This window comes from Hemiscyllium ocellatum, chromosome 1 (genome assembly GCF_020745735.1).
Source record: "Hemiscyllium ocellatum isolate sHemOce1 chromosome 1, sHemOce1.pat.X.cur, whole genome shotgun sequence".
In the NCBI taxonomy this organism is placed as follows: domain Eukaryota; kingdom Metazoa; phylum Chordata; class Chondrichthyes; order Orectolobiformes; family Hemiscylliidae; genus Hemiscyllium; species Hemiscyllium ocellatum.
Genome location: NC_083401.1, coordinates 116,077,113 through 116,098,378, shown reverse-complemented (window position 1 = coordinate 116,098,378; position 21,266 = coordinate 116,077,113). Strand labels below are relative to the sequence as shown.

General features: G+C 43.6%; 1 protein-coding gene across 1 annotated transcript in view; it reads left to right on the top strand.

The window, feature by feature from the left end:
- Nucleotides 1-1,444: 1,444 nt before the first annotated feature.
- Nucleotides 1,445-21,266, top strand: part of zcchc4 (zinc finger, CCHC domain containing 4) — a 93,392-nt gene continuing 73,570 nt past the window's right edge. Inside the window, exons 1-2 of the mRNA XM_060825122.1 lie at nucleotides 1,445-1,569; nucleotides 13,918-14,036. Coding sequence (XP_060681105.1) covers nucleotides 1,491-1,569; nucleotides 13,918-14,036 — 198 coding nt within the window. The 5' untranslated portion in view covers nucleotides 1,445-1,490. The remainder of the gene's footprint in view (nucleotides 1,570-13,917; nucleotides 14,037-21,266) is intronic.

Below are 21,266 nucleotides of genomic sequence, written 5' to 3'. Positions count from 1 at the left end.
TTGCAAGTTTCAACTTCTTCTCCATGATGGCCAGATGCCTTTCAACTTTGTTTCCCAGACCTGATGCTTCTGCTGTGGAATGCTGACACCAGAAATGCAACAAGAGATTTCACCACAAGCTTGGCCCAAAGATTATGAAGCAGAGATTCTTTATTTCACTGGCACAGATCATTACAAACAGGAAGGAGAAATAAGAATAAATAGGGAAGTGTTTACAGTGTGTTAATTACAGCTGTGGATTACATTGGGCTGAGAGGTCTTCTGAGCATCTGCTTTCTCTTTCCAATAAATATACTTTTTTTCCACTAAGAGTCTTTTGGCTGTTCCAGTTGTCTTTTATCACTGTCGCTACCTGTTATTGGAGGTCCTGTACTTTTTTAATTTCAATATCCTTTGTCAAAGACTTATTACAGGCATGCTTGCATTTGAAGATGGATGGATAGGATGCAGGAGTTATGAGAAGGTGACAGTTTTTGTGAAGTGGACTTTTTTTCCCTATTTCCCCTTTGCAATTGCGACCCTCCAGTATAGATGAAAGGGATTTTCTTTTTGCTTTTTTAAAAATAAGATTGTGTGTGTTGCCTTTTTGATCCAGTATAATTGTGTCTGCTGTTGTTTTTGCAAATTAGCCCATAGCCATTATAATTGGTTCAAAATAAATTTATTAATATCAAACATTAATGCACTATGGAGCAGATGGTGGAGAAGTTGAAAAGTAGAAAAATAGTTAACCAATGAGGATTTTCTTCTCTGAATGTAGCAAATCTATGAAATTATTTACTACAAAGAACTGTTGAGGCTGGGTCATTGAATATATTCAAGGCTGAGAGAGACAGATTTTTAATCAATGAGGGAAATAAAGATTATAGGAAAAAGGCAGGAAAGTAGAGTTGAGGGTTATCAGATCTGCCATGATCTCATTGAATGGCTCGGCTAATTCATTGGGCTGAGTGGCCTCCTTCTGCTCCTGGATCCTATAGTCTTGAGAACTATAAAGTACCTGTACTGCCTTACCAGATATTGGAAAAATGATTGCAGCTCCGAGACACTTGTTCTATTGGGGCCAATGCTGCTGATAGACCTGATACAATGTTCAGTTTGACCTGGCTGGTTGCTGCTTGTGAGCGAGGTCGTGGTTGTAACCTTGGTTTCTTGTTATTGGTAAACACGGATGCAAGTAAGATATGAGTCAGTTTAAAACAAATGGTTTGAACGATTCAGTCGTCCTCTTTGTTTGAAAAACGGTTTCTTATGAGATAATCTTACAATGTGATATGCATGATTTTAAAAGATCAGGTTGTGTTCTTGAGTTACTTGAGACATCCCAGCAGTCACCCAGCCTGAGTGGAACATCTCCATCCCCAGGGTCAGGGCATGACAATGGGGGGCGGGGTTTGGTGGAATGCTGTCGCGCGGGGATGAGGTCGGCGCAGGGTCACGTGCCCTTTGTTGTGGAGCGTGGCGGACACTGACGTTCTCCCGCTCCATGAATGGGAATGTGTGAGGTTCCGGGAATTGAGCTGATCCTCAACCAGGAGGTGGAGGGCAGAGCACCCCACTGTCCGCACGGTAAGGAGGGACAGCGGGAGCAGTGAAGTCCAATCGGTGGATTGACGTTTACTCCATGCATGCTGCAGGCCGGGGAACCGCCATGACAAATGACGAGTGAAACGCGACATACTTTTAAAGGAAAAGTAACAGTTACATTGGCATATTGCTCATTAGGTCATTTGCAGAATTAACGACTCTAATCTTCGGTCAGAGTGGCAGCTGCTACATTTATAATTTGCACTCTGCACAAATGCTGTCTAATCTAGTGAATGGCATTTTATCTTCGGTTAGAAATAGCCTCAGTTTATAAAAGTGTAACTTTCAATGTGCGACTAACACCATGTGCTTTAAGACGGGCCTGTCAATACCTGGCTTTTATGTGAAGCCTGAATAGTGGTTGAGTCAACTCGAGTTCAGTTGATAAGTTAGTTCAAGTCAAATGGTTTTGGGTTCAATTCTTGACCAAAGTTGGAGGTGCTTACTTGGGGGTCATAAGCCAGGCCCTACTTCTCCCTCCAGTGGGTATAAAAGATCTCATGTAATTAGTTTGAAGAAAGGCAGAACAGTAACCCTTCCTGTCTTGGCTACTATTGACCTCTCAATTAGCATTGCACAAATAGATGATCTTATTGCTTTTAGTGGGTCTTTTCTGTATTGACTGTTTGGGTTTTGTATAGTACAGCAGTGACTATACTTCTAATGTACTTCAGTGGTTGGAAAGTATTTTGAGACAATTGCAAAATATAACTTTATTAAAAAACAGTTTTTTTCCCCTTTTTTTTTAATCAAAGTTAAGGGCAGCTCATTGCAAGCGACAGATGTTAAGAGAATGGAAAAATTCTCTGTTGACATGAACTTTGTGCTTTATCCATGAATGTCAGACCAACTCTAAGCTCTTAAATTCATGAATTAATTTTTCGTTGGTGATACTGTAGGTTTTCGAAATTCATTTGTGGGCTATGGACATTGGCCAGGCCAACACTTATAGTCTATTCCGAGGTGTCCTTGAGAAGTTAGTGATTTGCCTACTCGAATCGATTCAGTGTATGTGGGCCCATATGTTGTTAGGGAGTGAGTTCCAGGATTTTGACTCAATAACATTGAAAGAACAGCGATTATATTTAAAGTCAGGATTATTGGCGGCTTGGAGGGGAACTTGCAGGTGGTGGCATTCCCATGTAGCTGCTGCCCTTGTCATTCTCAACAGAAGTGATGTGAGTTTGGAAGGTGCTGTCTAAGGACCTTTGGTGAATTTCTGCTGTGTTTATTGTATGTGGTGTGCACTGCTGCTATTAAACACTGGGATGGAGGCCGTGGATGTGGTGGCTGCTTTGTCCTGGATGATTGTCTTCAGTGTTGTCGAAGCTGCACCCATCAGGGCAAGAGAGGAGTATTACTTCACACATCTCACTTGTGCCTTGTCTTTGGAGGACAAGCATTGGGAAATCAGGAGGTGAGTTATTCACTGCAGGATTCCTGGCTCTTGCTCTTGTAGCTGCAATGTTTATATGGCTAATCGAGTACAGTTATGGTCATTGATAACCCCAAGATGTTGATTATGGGGGATTCGGTAATGGTAACACCACTGAATGTCAAGGGATGATGGTTGGATGCTCTTTTGTTGGAAATGGTCATTGTATGGTACTTGTGTGGCATGAATGTTACTTGCTGCATGTCAACCCAAGCCTGGATATTTGTCAGATCTTGCTCCATTCCATTTATGTATCGTCTTCTTGAGTATCTGCGCAATTGCGAATGATGCAATCATTGTGCAATCATTAGCTGAGTCCAGTGGGAAGGCTGTCAGCCTGAGAGGGATGACTATCCCAGGCAGCGGAGGACTGCAGGTCAGGGCCTCCCTGATGTCACTATTTTCTGCTCCGCTCCGCTGTCACTGCATAGACTCATGAGCATCAGCGACCAGGTGGAACTAGCCTTGGGAGGCAAGAGAGACGCCATGTTTTTTGGGAACTGTGCCGACTGATTCTTTCTCCTGTTCTCTATCAGGGCAGATTATCTGAAAGTGCTGGGAATATGGTTTGAATAGGAGGAGGCATGCGCAGAAAACGTAGGAGGAGCATTCTGCCAAGGTGAGGCAGTAACTGGGTTTTTGGAGAGCACCGTTCCCTCTCCATTGTGGGTAGAAACCCATCATCAGGTGTGAGATATTCTCGGTTTTGCTGTATGTGGTGCGGATCTGACCCATTTCCTTGAACCTGCCTCACTGCAGTCACCCAAGTCAACTTCCACTTCGTTTGGAGGTCAGAGGTGGACCGTGTCCACGGGGACACAATATACAAAGCTCTGGATATGGGGAAAAAGATATACCCAATGCTAGCCATATCCTGATGGTCACCTTTTGTGTGCAGTCACATCAAGCCTTACGAAAACCCTGAAGTGTCACTATGTACTTAGGTTCTACCTGTCCCTGGTGATGTGAAGGATGGAACTAGCCTCGGCACCATAGAACCCTTTGTTGGACCGTTCCGTTTTTCCTGTCCTTCGTGGAAAAATTTGTCAAGGCATGCATATCTATGGGCAAAGTACTGGAAAAGAGCATGAGAACAGTTAGTGGTTGTTTTGACCAGTATAGACTCTTATGGACTGGAAGGTCTTTTTCTGTGCTGTGGACCCTTATGACTCTGGGTCTGGCAGCATTTGTGGAACTATAAGCTAAGTTAGTGTATTGGGTCGGTGATCCTCTGTCAGACTTGGCCTGCCATGTGACACAGCCAATGTTGTTTACCTCATACGCTGTAGACAAGGATGTCTTGGTATGGTATATTGGCGAGACCATGCAAACAGTATGACCATGCATGAATGGACACTGCACAACAATCTCCAGACAGGAGTGAATCCTTCCAATCGGGAACATGTAACAGTCAAAGATATTCAGCCCCTGATCTTTGGGTAAGCATCTTCCAAAGAAGCCTTGGAGATACACAACAAAGCAGAATCGCCGTACAGAAACTGAGAACCAATTTCCGTTCCCATGAAGATGGCCTCAACTGTGATCTTGGGTTCATGTTGTGCTTCATGTAACCCCACCATACTGTTCTCTATCTGTAAAATCTTCCTTACTCTCCTGTTTGATACCATTACCTTGACAACTTATGATCTCTCTACTGTAATTAGTTTGTACAGTTTTGGATTATTTATTACTTTGCTTAAATCCTTGGCATGCGACCTTTATACCTATTATAAAAACTAAAAGACCAGTTCTGAGGAAGGCTTGCTGGTCCTGAAGCATTAACTTCGATTTCTCTTCACAGATGCTGCCAAACCTGCTCAGCTTTTCCAGCAACCTCTGTTTTTGTTTTATATACATTATTCCAGCCATTTGGTTTTTCTCCAGCAACACCTTATTTCAATTTTTTTGTGTAATTATCTCTCTGCCTCAATTAACAGGATTATAAGTCATCCCTTCACTTGCTGTTCAGCTGTTGACACTTTACTCACATCGTTTGACACTTCTGATCACCTGTAGAGACTTATTATTCAATTTGTCGACACTCCAATCACAGCATTCGTGTGATCTTTTGATCTCCCTGCTATAAATTCTGTGCCTGTGTGCCTCTCTATTCTCCACCTGGTGAAGGGGCTCCAAAGGCTTGTGAGTTCAAATAAACCTGTTGGACTATAACCTGGTGTCGTGTGACTTCTGACCTGGTCCACTCCAGTACAACACAGGCACCTCATATCATAGCCACCATGTCATTGTTTTTCAATGAGCATTTGCATAAACAGACTTTTTTTGATTGTATCTTGGGTACATGACAGCAATAAAGGGTGGCACAGTGGTCCAGTGGTTAGCACTGCTGCCTCACAGCACCAGGGTCCTGGGTTCGATTCCCGCCTGTTTATGTGGAGTTTGCACGTTCTCCCAGTGTCTGCGTGGGTTTCCTCTCACAATCCAAAGATGTGCAGGTCAGGTGAATAGGCCATGTTAAATTGCCCACAGTGTTAGGTGCGTTAGTCAGGGGTAAAATCTCTTCAGAGGGGCGATGTGGACTTGTTGGGCAGAAGGGTCTGTTTCCACACTGTAGTGAATCTAAACTAATATAATCTAAAATTAGTGAAAAGTGTTGTTTTGCGTGCTTATACGGGCAGATTGTACCATACAAAATGCATCAAGATAGCAGAACAGAGTGCAGAATACAGTGTTAGAGCTGCAGAGAGAGAGATCAGAATTAACATTTGAGCGGTCTGTTCAGAAGTCTGGTAACAACAGGGAAGAAGCAGTTTTTGAATCTCTTCATATGCGTATTCAAATTTTGTATCTTCTGCCTGAGGAAGGAGAGTGGAAGAGAGCATAACTGCGATGTGAGGGGTCTTTGATTGCTTTCCTGAGACAGTGGGAAATACAGTTGGAGTCAGCGGGTGGAAGGCTAGTTTGTGTGGTGGACTGGGCTATGCTTACAACTCCTAATTTTTTGCAGTCTTGGGAAGAGCTAGACATGGGGAGGATAAGATGGCATGGTGGGTCAGTGATTAATATGGCTCCCTCACAGCACAATGGATCCTGTGTTCAATTCCAGTCTCTGGTGACTGTCTGTCTGTTTGGAGTTTGCACATTCTCCCTCTGCCTATGTGGGTTTCTCTAGGTGCTGTGGTATTCTCCCACAGTCCAAAGATTTGGAGGTTAGGTGAATTGGCCATGTTAAATTGCCCATGGTGTTCAGGGATGTGTCGGCTGTGTGCATTAATTAAGGGAAATGTAGAGTAATAAGGTAGGGGAATGCGTCTGGGTCAGTTACTCTTCAGAGGGTATGGTGTGGACTTTTCAATTAGATTAGATTATCTACAACGTGGAAACATGCCCTTCAGCCCAACTAGCCCTGTACATCTTTGGACAGAGGGAGGATACCACAGCATCCGGAGGAAACCCACGCAGACACAGGGAGAATGGTCTTGTTGGGCCAAATGGCTCATTTCCATTCTTTAAGGAGTCTATGGTGATGATTTGCCATAACAAGCTGTGATGCATTCGGATAGGATGCTTTTTGTGGCACATCTATAAAAATTGATGGTAACCATGATGTGGAGGTGCCAGTGTTGGACTGGAGTGAACAAAGTTAAAAAAACACAAACACAAGTTGTAGTCCAACAGGTTTATTTGGAAGTACTAGCTTTTGGAGTGCTAGTCTTTCATTAGGTAGCTGTGGAGCAGGATCATAAGACACAAAATTTTGTGGCGAAACGTGTATTGCATCTGATTGGATATAATGAACAACCTAGATTGCTGTTAAGTCTTTCGTCTTTTAAAATGGGTTGCAGGTTTAGGTTCATTAATATGTAAATCCCAATCTTGAGTCAGACTGTTCCATTTCCAAAGTAGGAACTGCAGGCAGACTCTGACCTCACACTTTTAAGGCATTGTCTGAGCTGAGATGTCATTTTTTTAATATAAAATCATAAGTTATCTTGTGAATGTGGCTTGAAAGACGTTCTGGGATTTACAAATTAATGAACCAAAACCTGCAACCCATGAAAGACTTAACAGCAATCTAGGTTTGTTCAATATATCATATCAGTTGCACGATACTGATCTTTTGCTCTAAGTTCTGTGTCTTATGATCCTGCTGCACAGCTACTTGATGAAGGAGCAGCGCTCCATAAACCAGTACTTCCAAATAAACATGTTGGACTACAATCTGGTGTTGTGTGATTTTTTTTAACTATAAAAATTGGTAAGAGTCCTTGTGGACATGCCAAATTTCCTTAGTCTCCTGAGGAAGTAGAGACACTGTTGTGCTTTTTTGACCATTGTGTCAACATGATCTGAAATCTACGTTCTTGTGGACTGGGTGTCCAAAGATTTAACAGTTAATCCTAACTGTGAAATAATGCTTACTGGAGAAGGTAGATAATTCAGTATTAGACAGATATTACTTTGTAAGAAGAAAGTAGTCTGATTTAGTCTATATACAAAAAAAATTGCAGAACACATTGTGTGTCATTACTTTGGATAAATCTGGTTAGCTCAGTTGGTTGGATTGTTGGTTTACAGAGCAGTGTGATGCCAACAGTTGGGTTCAATTCCCATTACCAGTTTGAGGTTATCACGAAGGACTTTCCTTCTCAACTTCTTTCCTTGCCTGAGGTCTGATGGCCCTCGGGTTAAATTACCACCAGTCACTTCTCTCTAATGAGAGAGCAGCCCCGTGGTCTGGTAAGACTATGGTGACAACAACAATAACAACATTACTTTGGATAAGCAAATGCGTGGCCACATTAAAAGAGATTGTTACAACTGGTAGATATAGGTCATTGTGGGAAACTGCATTCAACCAAATTGGACTAAAAGATGATAATTTCTAAATGGTGAGAATTGTGAACCATAGTAAAGCAAAATTAAAGGATCCATGTACAGGACTCAGCAAACTGGTAATGGTAACATACAAAAGAATTTAAAATTTAGTGAAATGCTTGCTTTCATCTCAAAGAAACTGGGATACTAAGGGGTATCGGAGCTGAAAATGTATTGCTGGAAAAGCGCAGCAGGTCAGGCAGCATCCAAGGAGCCGGAGAGTCGACGTTTTGGGCATGAGCCCTTCTTCAGGAAATGAGCCCTTCTTCAGGGCTCATGCCCGAAACGTCGACTCTCCTGCTCCTTCGATGCTGCCTGACCTGCTGCACTTTTCCAGCAACACATTTTCAGCTCTGATCTCCAGCATCTGCTGTCCTCACTTTCTCCATACTAAGGGATATCGTAGAGAACGTGTTTTCATTGGATTAAACTCTACTTCGACTGCAACCTGAGTTCTGTATCCAGTTCTGGGCACCAGACCCATGAGAAGGATGTAATAGCCCTAAAGAGGATGAAGCAGTGATTCACAGATTGATGCCATGTTGAATTTAAAAGACACCCTAGGTGGGTCAATGGAGTTGAACGGCAGACCTGGTTCAAGAGGCTGAATAGCCAACTGCAGTGACTGGTGAATCAGTTGGGTTTTCCGAATAGCAAAACAGCTTCACAGTCACTTTTACTGTTTGCAACATTGTACTTCCAGATTTAAAAAGAAAAGCAGATTCTCAAATTTTCAAAATCCTTTACACTTATAACTAATGTGGTATAGGTGTCACTTCTAAAGCTGTAATTTACTGTTGATTTCAGATTCCCTTTAAGTGGTGTGCTAGCCCATTTTAGGAACCTTTCGTTTCTTTCCTGACAATAATTTCTTTTAGGGTCACTCCGGATTATGTGACTCTCTGTTATGCTTGTCTGCAGTCCCTAATATTAACAATTCAACAGACTGGGAGGAAATTGAATATTTTTCACTTTGTTAACAAAAAAACTCTTTTATGAATAATGAAACAAAATAAGAATCAGTGATAAGCATTTTGAATGATGGGAAATGTGCCAAAACCTGAATTTTTTGAACAGTATTCATTCTCCAAAATGAAATACTAGGGATGCTGACAATCTGGGATAAAACAGAAAACAGCATGTGAGGAGTGAGAAACAAAGTTAAAATTTCAGCTTGATGACTTTCCATTAGAAATAATCATTTTTCCCTCCAGATTAGCTTGCACGTATTGTTACAAGCGATTAACATATTTGGATTCAAAATACTTTACTTAAAGCCACCATATGAATATTGAAATTGCACCAAACCTGTGATGATATCACTGGACTGGATTCAGGTGGCTTTTGTTTTACTTGTTCTCAGTTCTTTATTGGGTGGAATCTGGACAGAATACTTGCTAAATTTGACATGCGTTGGGGAAACCTGGGAAGTCTTTGACATTTCTCAGATGCTGTTGGACTTGTTGGCGATGCACAGCATTTTCCAGCATTAGATGTGTACGTGGATTTCCAGTATTCACAGTTTGTTTTCTTAGCCTTGTTTTATTGCCTAACACTGAATATTTGCTGCTTTGTAGCACCTATCCCATTGGCTAGACAAAGCTATGCTCAACTGGTTTTTGAAATACAATATTGAGCTGTCAAACTGCTATAATTTCCAGGGTGTGTTTAATTGTTACTCCCTATTATTCATTCATATTCCTGTCAATGTACTTTCCTAAACCGATAGGTAAACAAAACCAATTCAATAAATGACACTGAAAGTATTCAAATATTCAATTGTTCGCCCTTGCCTATCCATTTACTAACTTGGCAAATTGTTTCATGTCTTTAAGGAAGCTGCTTCTAATTTTATTTCCAGCATTACAAAATAAATCAAATGTGTATTTACATCTCAATTGCTGAATTTCTGAAACATCTCAAAGTACCTCACATATGATAAATTGTGAAGTACAGGGGCATTTAATGTTAATGGTGAACCAGGGAAACTCCCGATTTTTGAAATCCGTTTTCATTCCACAGTTCTCAGAATTACTCATTGCCTCCTATTTTTAGTATCACATCCAAACCTGGACAACTGCCCTATGTCTAAATAATTGAAACACACATTGAGGAAAAGCAGCTCAGGAGGAGAACCTTTTTTAACCCACTGCCCACTTGAATTCATGTTGAGAAACTGTTGTTAACTCCTGGTAACCCACCTGTAGTCCATACCCTTTGAAACCCTGCCTAAAATAATTCTAGCAATCTCAGGCTTGAAAATTTCACTTTGACTGTATATCTGCAGATGACCTTCTGAGGAAGAGTGTACCGGATTTCACTACTTTGAAAGTCATTTTGGCTGCTTATTATTTTATTTTCATCTCGTTGCAACTAAATGAGGAGCGATGAGGTAGCATTCTTTTTTTTTCTCTCTCTTCATTTAAACGTGTGTTTTAAAATTTGAAAGCCAGTCTACTGTATGTGCTTAAATATTTGTGTCGGCTGTATACAATTAGGTGGACTGTTCTTTTTAAGTTCTTAGCAAAGTAAGATTCAGTAATTCATTGAGTAATTAAGCTCACTGTTCTGACTGGAACAAAACCATTTGTGTTTAATAGCCGTTCCGAAATGAAATATTGGAGTTTGAAATCTGAGCATACAATTGCAGATTAAAAGTAGAGGAAGATGGTAGAATTTTCAGGCTTTTACTTCCCCTTAGAAATGATGTGCAAAAATGTGGCTAAGTTTGCAGGTCCCTTTTCTCCAGCTAACCCTGTAGAAATCCCGAGGCTTTTTCTGTTGAATTCTTTACCTGCTTGCAGGGAGGTACGCACAATTCACAACTTAGCAAGGAAAAGGGGAGAAAGAAAAAGGTAGGGTGGGAAAGGGAGAGCAAGAGTGAAACTTCATGAAAATTTATATATATTTGATGACCTAAGTTGTATCAAGATCAGTTGCAATTTAATTGGAAAAAGCCATAGTTTAGTTTTGCTTTCCTAAACTGACTTGCTTTCTCATAGACTCATCAACATTTACAGCACAGAAGAGTCATTCAGCCAATCCTATCCAAGCTGCTCTGACTACACTAAATGTTTTCAAGTTGTTCACCCATATATAGGAACCCAAGCGAACATCTAAATTCTGCTTAAATGTTATGAGAGTTTCTAATTTAACCAGCCTTTCAGTCAGAGGTTCAGATGCCCATCTCCTCCGAGTGAAAAAAAATCTCAACTGCCCTCTTTGTCTCTTCTACCTCTTACTCTTAATCTACACTCCCTGCCTTCTGACCCCTTTACTAATTCAAAAAAAAACCTTCATCTGCAACTTCTGTATGTGAGAAAGGACACAAAGGGAAATCACAGAATTAAAAAAAAACAAAGAATGTTAGAAATAAAGGAAAAGGTATCAAGTAAGATAGCTTTGCTGGGAAAAGCCGGAAGTCCAGCTCTGTACAAGAATAAGTTTAGGCAGCTACAAACCTTAAATATTAATCATTAAGGAGGAACAAAAGCCTTTGACAGATCACTTCAAACTTAAAGTACCTACGAGGAAAGATAATAGGGGTTTGAATAAAGAGTTTACTGACCAAACATGTGAGTTGGAAAACAATGAGGAATGGGTTTAAGACATTTAAAAAACACAGTCAGTAATCAGATTTAAACAATGACAGGAGATGATGAGTATGTGAACAAACTTTAGTGGATATCAACACTTAATGTCATCACCCGAGTCAGTACTAGGGCAGTTTCGTTATTGCTATTCTAGTAATGTGATCGGTCAACAAAAGACGAACAAGTTAATCACAAGCACAGCAGGAATGTGGTGAGGACATCATGTTCATCAGCAGGAGTTTGACTGACATGTTTAGTGGGCACAAACTGTATAAATACTAAAGATAGTGAGTGCCGTTTTCGGAGTATCTGAGAGAGCCCGAGGTTGGTAAGTGCTGGCACCGCTAATCTACTGAGGTTTTACAACCTCCACTTAGACTAGGGCTTGGTGTCTTGTTACTCTGTAACTGTGATATTGTTTAAATAAATGTGCTAAACCTTTCATGGACTGCTCATAAGAATTTTATTCCAGGCAATTGAACGATCTCAGGGAAAGAACCAGGGAAGGATGAGTAGACTGAAGTAGGGAGTCCTCCCTTACCCACTGAAGCTCTCGGGGAGGCTTCAACAAATAGTAGGAAATTTTATGCCCCTCAATCTCATGCATCTCTAACCTTTCTATGCAGTCTACTAGCTTTCCTAATTTCCTCTTTAAGTTGCCCCATCCCAGGCCCTGCACTTTTTATATACCTTTTAAGAACTCTACTGTATTGAGCTCTTGATATCTGCTAGAAGCTTCTCTTGTTTTGCTAATCATTACCTTTTATGTCCCATGATATCCAGGGGTCTCCAGTCTTGGTCCCATCCTAGGTCATTTTTATTTGCCTGTACACTCTCTCTTTTTTCCTAGACCACTTCCCAATGCCCTGAAAGTGTTATCTGCAAGTAGCTGCTTTCAGTCCACTTTGACAAATTGTACTTTGTCTTTAGTGAAATTGGTCATTTTCCAATTTAGAATTTTTATTCCCATCCCATTTTTATTCTTTTCCATAATTAACCTAAATCAAACTGAGTAGTGGTCATTGTCTCCAGAGTGTTTCCCTACTGGTATGCTTTCCAATTGCCTAGGCTCATTTGCGAATATTAGATCCAGAACCGCCCCCATCCTTTGTTTGGGCTTTCTGTGTACTGCAAAAAATGTTGTTATCCTGGATGAAATTTAAGAATTTTGTTCCCTCCCACCTTGCAGACTAAATTATCCAGCAAAGATTTGGGTAGTTAAAATGTCCTGATGAAGAGCTTTTGCCCGAAACGTCGATTTCGCTGCACTTTGGATGCTGCCTGAACTGCTGTGCTCTTCCAGCACCACTGATCCAGAATCTGGTTTCCAGCATCTGCAGTCATTGTTTTTACCTAGTTAAAATGTCCCACTATTACACCCTTATTCCTGCAATTTTCAGAAATGTAATTACGTTTGATCCTCTCTCTGGTCCTGACTATTCGGGAGGCCTATATGTGTTTTTCTTTACTTTGAGCCAGATGGTCCCTCGTGATTATCCTTTCAAGATGGCATCTATCCTTGCTGCTGTAATTGATTCCTTGATCAATGTTGCAACCTTCTTCTGCTCATTCTATCCTTTCCAACAATCAGAACTCAAATAACCCTATCAAGTGAAAGAATTTAAAGTTCTAAAATGTTAATTATCTGTGTAATTAAGCTGCAGTTGCAGTTCTACCTTAAATCAATGTTCAGTCACCAAATACAATAATTTGTTTTCCACTTGGTATGACTAAATTAACTTGTAACTTTATCCTTGCCTGTCTCAGTGATTAAGTGCGAAGTCTCACTTCTGTTTCACACCATGAGCGGCATACTGGTTCAGTGGTTAACACTGCCTTGCAGTGCCTCACAGCGCCAGCGACCCGGGTTCGATTCTGGCCTCAGGCGACCTTCTGTGTGGAGCTTGCACATTCTCCCTGTGTCTGCGTGGATTTCCTCTGGATGCTCCGGCTTCCTCCCACAGTCCAAAGATGCGCAGGTCAGGTGAATTGGCCATGCTAAATTGCCCATAGTAGGAGAAAGTGAGGACTGCAGATGCTGGAGTACCAGAGTTGAAAAATGTGGTGCTGGAAAAACGCAGCAGGCCAGGCAGTATCCGAGGAGCAAGAGAATCGCGTTTCGGGCATAAGCCCTTCTTCAGGAATCCCATAGTGTTAATCAGAGGGAATGGGTCTGGGTGGGTTACTCTTCAGAGGATCAGGTGGACTTATTGGGCCAAAGGACCTGTTTCCACACTGTAGAGAATCTAATCTAAAGTATTTTGAACTGGTTTCTTGAACTGTTTGGATGAGGCTGTCAGTCTATTACATGGCGCGCTATTTGACTAATACAAGCCATCAAACTGTCAGGGATTCACTTTTCTTATTTTTACATTTCGTTGTGGGAGAACTGAGTGTCAAGCTTACTCTTACAAAGTACGTATCTACTGTTAATTTAAGTGTTTCTTCTTTGGTTTGTTCCAGGTCCAACCTTGTTGTTTGTGAAGGTAACTCGCAAGAAGCAAGAAGCCAGGAGGTTTTATGCCTGTGCAGCTTGTCGAGATCGCAAGGACTGTAACTTCTTCCAGTGGGAAGATGAGAAGGTATAAAAATCCGTTAATACACTGTGAAACAATAACATTGTCCAAGTTATTTTTGGAAATAGTTCCTATAAAATGGAATGTTTTGTCCACTTCCTTACCAAAAGTCCCTCAACATGAGAACACAAAATTGAATGATCTGGTATGCAATAAGATGGGAGGTTAACGTGTAGACCAGGTATTTCCCATGAGAAAAAGACAAATTGGAGGGAGTTGTGGTTATGTACCACCAACCTGCTAGCTGCTGAAGACATGTAGTCTTAAATCAGAGATATCAGATTCATTTATAAGTAATATATTATTCAGTGATTCTGAGTTTTCCTAGCTCATAGGTAGCTCAGTGTTCTGTTGTTGACAGGTTTGAAAATATTCTCTCTGCTAAGCATCCTTCCTCTCCCCTTCCTGCCCTGTTCTCCCAACCCGCAAGAGCTATTCTTTCTAATCTGTTTACAAGACTGGCTTAATTTGATTGATCATTCCTCCTGAATTAGTTTTCCTGGGTAATTTTGGGATTTAAGGGTATATTTGTCTGCTTCCCTGTGGTTTTTTTGAGTTGCTGAACTATACTGAGTTCCATCTTCTTTCTTACACCAGCTTCATGATCCAAATTTGTTGTTTAAAATCCCAGCCTCAAATCTCTAATGGTCTTTGTCAACTCTGCACCCTCCTTTTATCTCCTCCTGTATGATTCAGTACTCCTTTTGATGTCTGATGTATCTTCTGCCTCTTCATTTCCTGATTGAAGGCAGAACCTCCAGGTGCTTCAGCTCTTCTCTGCAATTCCCTTCTTTGGAGTGTCAGCTTGGAGTATTCACGTGCTCATCTCCTTGCTTCTGAGTCAGAAAGTTGTGGCTCCCTTTCCATGGGTTTGGAGATAAAGCATAGGCGGACACTTCAGTGCAGGACTGAAGGATCTCTGTATTGTATGGATGTTAAGGTGAAGGCCCATCTGTCCTCTTAAATGGAAGTAAAAATCCCATTGTGTTAACTTAAAGAAAGTAGACACATTCACTCTGTTTCTCACTTTAAGAAAGTGTTATTAATCAATGGACACGTAACTGTTTGTGGGAACTTGCTGTATACGAATTGTCTGCCATGTTTTCTGCACCTCAAGTGACAGCACTTTAGAATTTCCTCATCATTGCTGTAAAGAGTGCTGTGTAGGTGTAAGCCTTTATTCCTTTAAACCCATGCTTTCATTTTTCTCCCCTTGGTTTAGATTGCTCATTTGGATAGTTATTAATATGTGCTACTGCCCATCATGATAAAAGACTGTGCACAGAGTAGGGTGAATTCTGCAAATGCAGTGGCTTGCTAAACACACTAACAATTGGAATTGAGTGAGAATAGAATTTATTGCAGAGAAGGAAGGAAGTGCTTTCGTAGCACCAGTATCATACACAGAAATTCCAAGTGACTCAGCATTGCTCTGCACAAATAAAGTCTAACCTCCCTACTTTTGTATTCAATTTCCCTTCATAATAAACAATAATGTTTTAGCTGTACACCAATACTAATCTCTTGCAATGTCACGAAGCTGGTCCTTTTTCTCAGAGTTACTGTGTCGCTGATTTTTATCAGACAGGTCGGAAAACCGTCTCGGCTCCAAAATGGCTGAGTTGGTGCAGAGATGAATGGTTTATTGGGGCCCTTTTTGTTTGCCTCTAATAAACAGATGATACCTCAGGCCAAAGGCTTTCATGTTTTAGAAATAACTTGTGTAATGAAAGGAAGTCTAGATTAGAGTGGTGCTGGAAAAGCACAGCAGATCAGGCAGCATCCAAGGTGCAGGAAAATCGATGTTTCGCACAAAAGTCCTTCATCAGGAATGAAGGCAGGGAGCCTTCAGGGTGGAGAGATAAATGGGAGGCGGGTGGGGCTAGGCAGAAGGTAGCAAAAGTACAATAGGTGGATGGGGGTGGGGATGGAGGTGATAGGTCAGAGAGGAGTGTGGAGCGGATAGATGGGAACGAAGATTGGCAGGTAGGATAGGGCATGAGGATGGTGCTGAGCTGGCAGGTTGGAACTGGGGTAAGGTGGGGGGGAAGGGAAATGAGGAAACTGGTGAAGTCCATTTTGATGCCCTGGGGTTGAAGTGTTCCGAGGCCGAAGATGAAGCGTTCTTCCTCCAGACGTCAAGTGATAAGGGAGTGGCAGTGGTAGAGGAGGCCCAGGACTTGCATGTCCTCAGCAGAGTGGGAGGGGGAGTTGAAATGTTGGGCTACGGGGCGGTGGGGTTGATTGGTGCGGGTGTCCCGGAGATGTTCCCTAAAGCGCTCTGTGAGAAGGTGTCCAGTCTCACCAATGTAGAGAGACCGCATTGGAAGCAACGGATACAATAAATGATGTTGGTGGTTGTGCAGATGAAACTTTGATGAATGTGGAAGGCTCCTTTGGGGCTTTGGATGGAGGTGTGGGCGCTGGCTTTGCAGTTCCTGCGGTGGCAGGGGAGGGTGGGTTGTTGGGGGCATGGACCTGACCAGGTAGTCACGGATGGAATGGTCTTTGCGGAAAGGGGTGGGGAGGGAAATATATCCCTGGTGGTGGGGTCTTTTTGGAGGTGACGGAAATGGCGGATGATGCGGTTTATGTGAAGGTTGATAGGGTGGAAGGTGAGGCGCTTTAGGGAACATCTCCGAGATACCCGCACCAATCAACCTACTGCCCCGTGGCCCAACATTTCAACTTCCCCTCCCACTCTGCTGAGGACATGCAGGTCCTGGGCCTCTTCTACTGCCATTCCCTCACCACCCGATGCCTGGAGGAAAAAAGCCTCTTCTTCTGCCTCGGAAAACTTCAACTCCAGGGCATCAATCTGGACTTCACTAGTTTCGTCTTTCCCCATCCCCACTCCCCCAACCTTACCCCAGTTCCAACCTTCCAGCTCAGCACCATCCCCCTACCTGCCAATCACCCTTCCCACCTACCTGCTCCACCCTCCCCTCTGACCTATCACCTCCATTCCCAATCCCATTCACCCATTGTACTCTTCGCTACCTGCTCCCAGCCCCCCCCCCCCCCCCCCCCAAAACTACCATTTGTCTCTCCACCCTGGAGGTTACCTGCCTTCATTCCTGATGAAGGGCTTTTGCCCGAAATGTCAATTTTTCCTGATCCTCGGATGCTGCCTGACCTGCTGTGCTTTTCCAGCATCACTCTAATCTAGACTGTGATTTCCAACATCTGCAGTCCTCACTTTTGCCTAATGAAGGGGCCAGTCCTGGCAGCTGTTGCGTCTTTGGTTCAGTTACGGCAGGCGATGTGTGAAACAAGCTGCCAGACTTCTCTCTTCTGGAAAACTGTAAGCCTTTGCAGCATTTTACCTTTTGTGACAAGGGATGAGTGTATTGGGACTGTTGCACATATTTTCAGAACAGCATCATTACGTCGGGTTTGGATTGGATAAATTATTGGATATTCCATTTTTGTTCTTTGTGTTTCATTCCGTAATTTTGTAAATAAAGTTTATTTAAAACCTGGCAGTTGACCCAGCAAAATTACACTGGGAATATCCACTATACTCCTAGCTAAACAAATAGCCAAGTTACGGTCTGGGCTACCTGCTTAAAGAGATTTGAGGGATCTGGCCTAGTCCATAACAACTATTCATGCATGAGGACATCGAGGTCTCTCTACATCTCAGAGCTCTGGAACTCTCACCATTGAGAGAGTTTTTTTTATTCTTTCTGTTAGTGTGGACAAGAAATTATATTTGTAAAGAATAAAGGCACAGCCACCAACTTGTTGAAGTGATGATGAATGTACAAGGTCAGGATTAAAGGAGAAGAGAGATTGCATGCATGTCGGGTGGTTTGTGTATGACTAGAGGACATTGCTTGTTTAAATCCTTAATCTATATCTCTGCAATGAAAGGTGTAAGAGAGTGTGTTTAAGAGTCTCTGAACAGCAGCACTCCGGTAATGTAGAGATGGGCAATGATAAGTAGATTACTGCAGTCTTCAGCATTGAAGTGACAGGAAGAAAAGTTGTTGCTGGAAATTCTGGTGATCTGTTGTTATGCATTTTTTTGCGTTGGCCAAAATCAAATTCAATTCTATCCAGCAGCGTAAGAGTTTTTTTATTATGAAGCTGTCACCTCACAACATTTTGCTTCCCATTAACTGTACTCTATCACATGTACAGAACATGGAACACATTCTAAATAGTTTCCAAGCAAACCTAAGCATGCACTTTCTGAACATACTTTTTAAATTGCTTAACGTCAGCAAGAAGTTGGGCAGTCCTGGTGGTTGTTGGCTAACCTTAAGTTAATTAACGTTTGAATGCCAGTGACAAAGTTAAATATTGCTGTGTATGTGGAGAACCAAAACTGGTGGTCTAATGGACAGTGAAGAAGGCTATTTAAAGGTTGTTTAAGATTGTAAAGAGATCTTGATCAGTTCGGTCAGTGGGCTGAGGAGTGGCAGATGGAAAATAAATTTGGATAAATGCAAGATATTGCATTTTGGCAAAACAAACAAGTGCAGGACTTATACAAATTGGCAATTAGTGGTAGGGCCCTGGGGGGTCATACAGTATGGAAACAGACCCTTCAGTCCAACCAGTCCATGCTGAACATAATCCCAAACTAAACTATTCGAGTAAAAAGTGAGGTCTGCAGATGCTGGAGATCAGAGCTGAAAATGTGTTGCTGGTTAAAGCGCAGCAGGTCAGGCAGCATCCAAGGAACAGGAAATTCGACGTTTCGAGCAAAAGCCCTTCATCAGGAATGAGGAAAATGTGTCCAGCAGGCTAAGATAAAAGGTAGGGAGGAGGGACTTGGGGGGGTGGGGGGAGCGATGGAGATGTGATAGGTGGAAGGAGGTCAAGGTGAGGGTGATAGGCCGGAGTGGGGTGGGGGTGGAGAGGTCAGGAAGAAAATTGCAGGTTAGGAGGGCGGTGCTGAGTTCGAGGGAATCGACTGAGACAAGGTGGGGGGAGGGGAAATGAGGAAACTGGAGAAATCTGAGTTCATCCCTTGTGGTTGGAGGGTTCCCAGGCGGAAGATGAGGCGCTCTTCCTCCAATCGTCGTGTTGTTATGTTCTGGCGATGGAGGAGTCCAAGGACCTGCATGTCCTTGGTGGAGTGGGAGGGAGAGTTAAAGTGTTGAGCCACGGGGTGGTTGGGTTGGTTGGTCTGGGCGTCCCAGAGGTGTTCCCTGAAGCGTTCCGCAAGTAGGCGGCCCGTCTCCCCAATATAGAGGAGGCCACATCGGGTGCAGCGGATGCAATAGATGATGCCTGTGGAGGTGCAGGTGAATTTGTGGTGGATATGGAAGGATCCCTTGGGGCCTTGGAGAGAGGTAAGGGAGGAGGTGTGGGCGCAAGTTTTGCATTTCCTGCGGTTTCAGGGGAAGGTGCCGGGAGTGGAGGTTGGGTTGGTGGGGGGTGTGGACCTGACAAGGGAGTCACGAAGGGAGTGGTCTTTGCGGAACGCTGATAGGGGAGGGGAGGGAAATATATGCCTGGTGGTGGGGTCCGTTTGGAGGTGGCGGAAATGACGGCGGATGATATGCTGTATACGGTGGTTGGTGGGGTGGTAGGTGAGAACCAGTGGGGTTCTGTCCTGGTGGCGGTTGGGGGGGATGGGGCTCAAGGGCGGAGGAGTGGGAAGTGGAGAAGATGCGGTGGAGGGCATCGTCGATCATGTCTGGGGGTAATCTGCGGTCTTTGAAGAAGGAGGCCATCTGGGTTGTTCGGTATTGGAACTGGTCCTCCTGGGAGCAGATGCGGCAGAGACGAAGGAATTGGGAATATGGGATGGCGTTTTTACAGGGGGCAGGGTGGGAGGAGGTGTAGTCCAGGTAGCTGTGGGAGTCGGTCGGTTTATAGTAGATGTCTGTGTTGATTCCGTCGGCCGAGATAGAAATGGAAAGGTCTAGGAAGGGGAGGGAGGAGTCTGAGACAGTCCAGGTGAACTTGAGGTCAGGATGGAAGGTGTTGGTAAAGTTGATGAACTGTTCAACCTCCTCGTGGGAGCACGAGGCAGCGCCGATAGTCATCGATGTAGCGGAGGAAAAGGTGGGGAATGGTGCCAGTGTAGTTGCGGAAGATGGACTGTTCCACATATCCTACGAAGAGACAGCCATAGCTGGGGCCCATGCGGGTGCCCATGGCAACTCCTTTAGTTTGGAGGAAGTGGGAGGATTGAAAAGAGAAGTTATTCAGGGTGAGGACCAGTTCAGTCAGTCGAAGGAGGGTGTCAGTGGAAGGGTACTGGTTGGTGCAGCGGGAAAGGAAGAAGCGGAGGGCTTTGAGTCCTTCGTGATGGGGGATGGAGGTGTACAGGGACTGGATGTTTCCTCATTCCTGATGAAGGACTTTTGCCCGAAACTTCTAATTTCCTGTTCCTTGGATGCTGCCTGACCTGCTACGCTTTAACCAGCAACACATTTTCAGCTCTGATCTCCAGCATCTGCAGACCTCACTTTTTACTCGAAGATTTTAACCTACTGTGAATCCTCTTGCAAGGATGCCTTCCTTGAAGAAGCTCTCTTCCTCCCTCTACAAGGATTTCAGTGAGTCTCTCTCTCACTGCACCCCCCAGGGTCATCTCCTCTGCACAGAAGCTCTTCAGCCACATTCACAAACAGACCCGCTACCACAGCCACATCTCCTTCCTCAGCACCTGCCTACAGAACCGACTGATCCCGCACGGACTCCGGACTACATTCCAACATTCCCCGGTCCCCAATGCCTTACCTTCACGAAGGACTCAAAGCCCTCCGCTTCTTCCTTTCCCGCCACACCAACCAGTACCCTTCCACTGACACCCTCCTTCGACTGACTGAACTGGTCCTCACCCTGAACAACCTCTCTTTCCAATCCTCCCACTTCCTCCAAACTAAAGGAGTTGCCATGGGCACCCGCATGGGCCCCAGCTATGCCTGTCTCTTCGTAGGATATGTGGAACAGTCCATCTTCCGCAACTACACTGGCACCATTCCCCACCTTTTCCTCCGCTACATCGATGACTATCGGCGCTGCCTCGTGCTCCCACGAGGAGGTTGAACAGTTCATCAACTTTACCAACACCTTCCATCCTGACCTCAAATTCACCTGGACTGGCTCAGACTCCTCCCTCCCCCTCCTAGACCTTTCCATTTCTATCTCGGCCGACGGAATCAACACAGACATCCTCCCTTGCCCCTCTCCAAGGCCCCAAGGGATCCTTCCATATCCGCCACAAATTCACCTGCACCTCCACACGCATCATCTATTGCAACCGCTGCA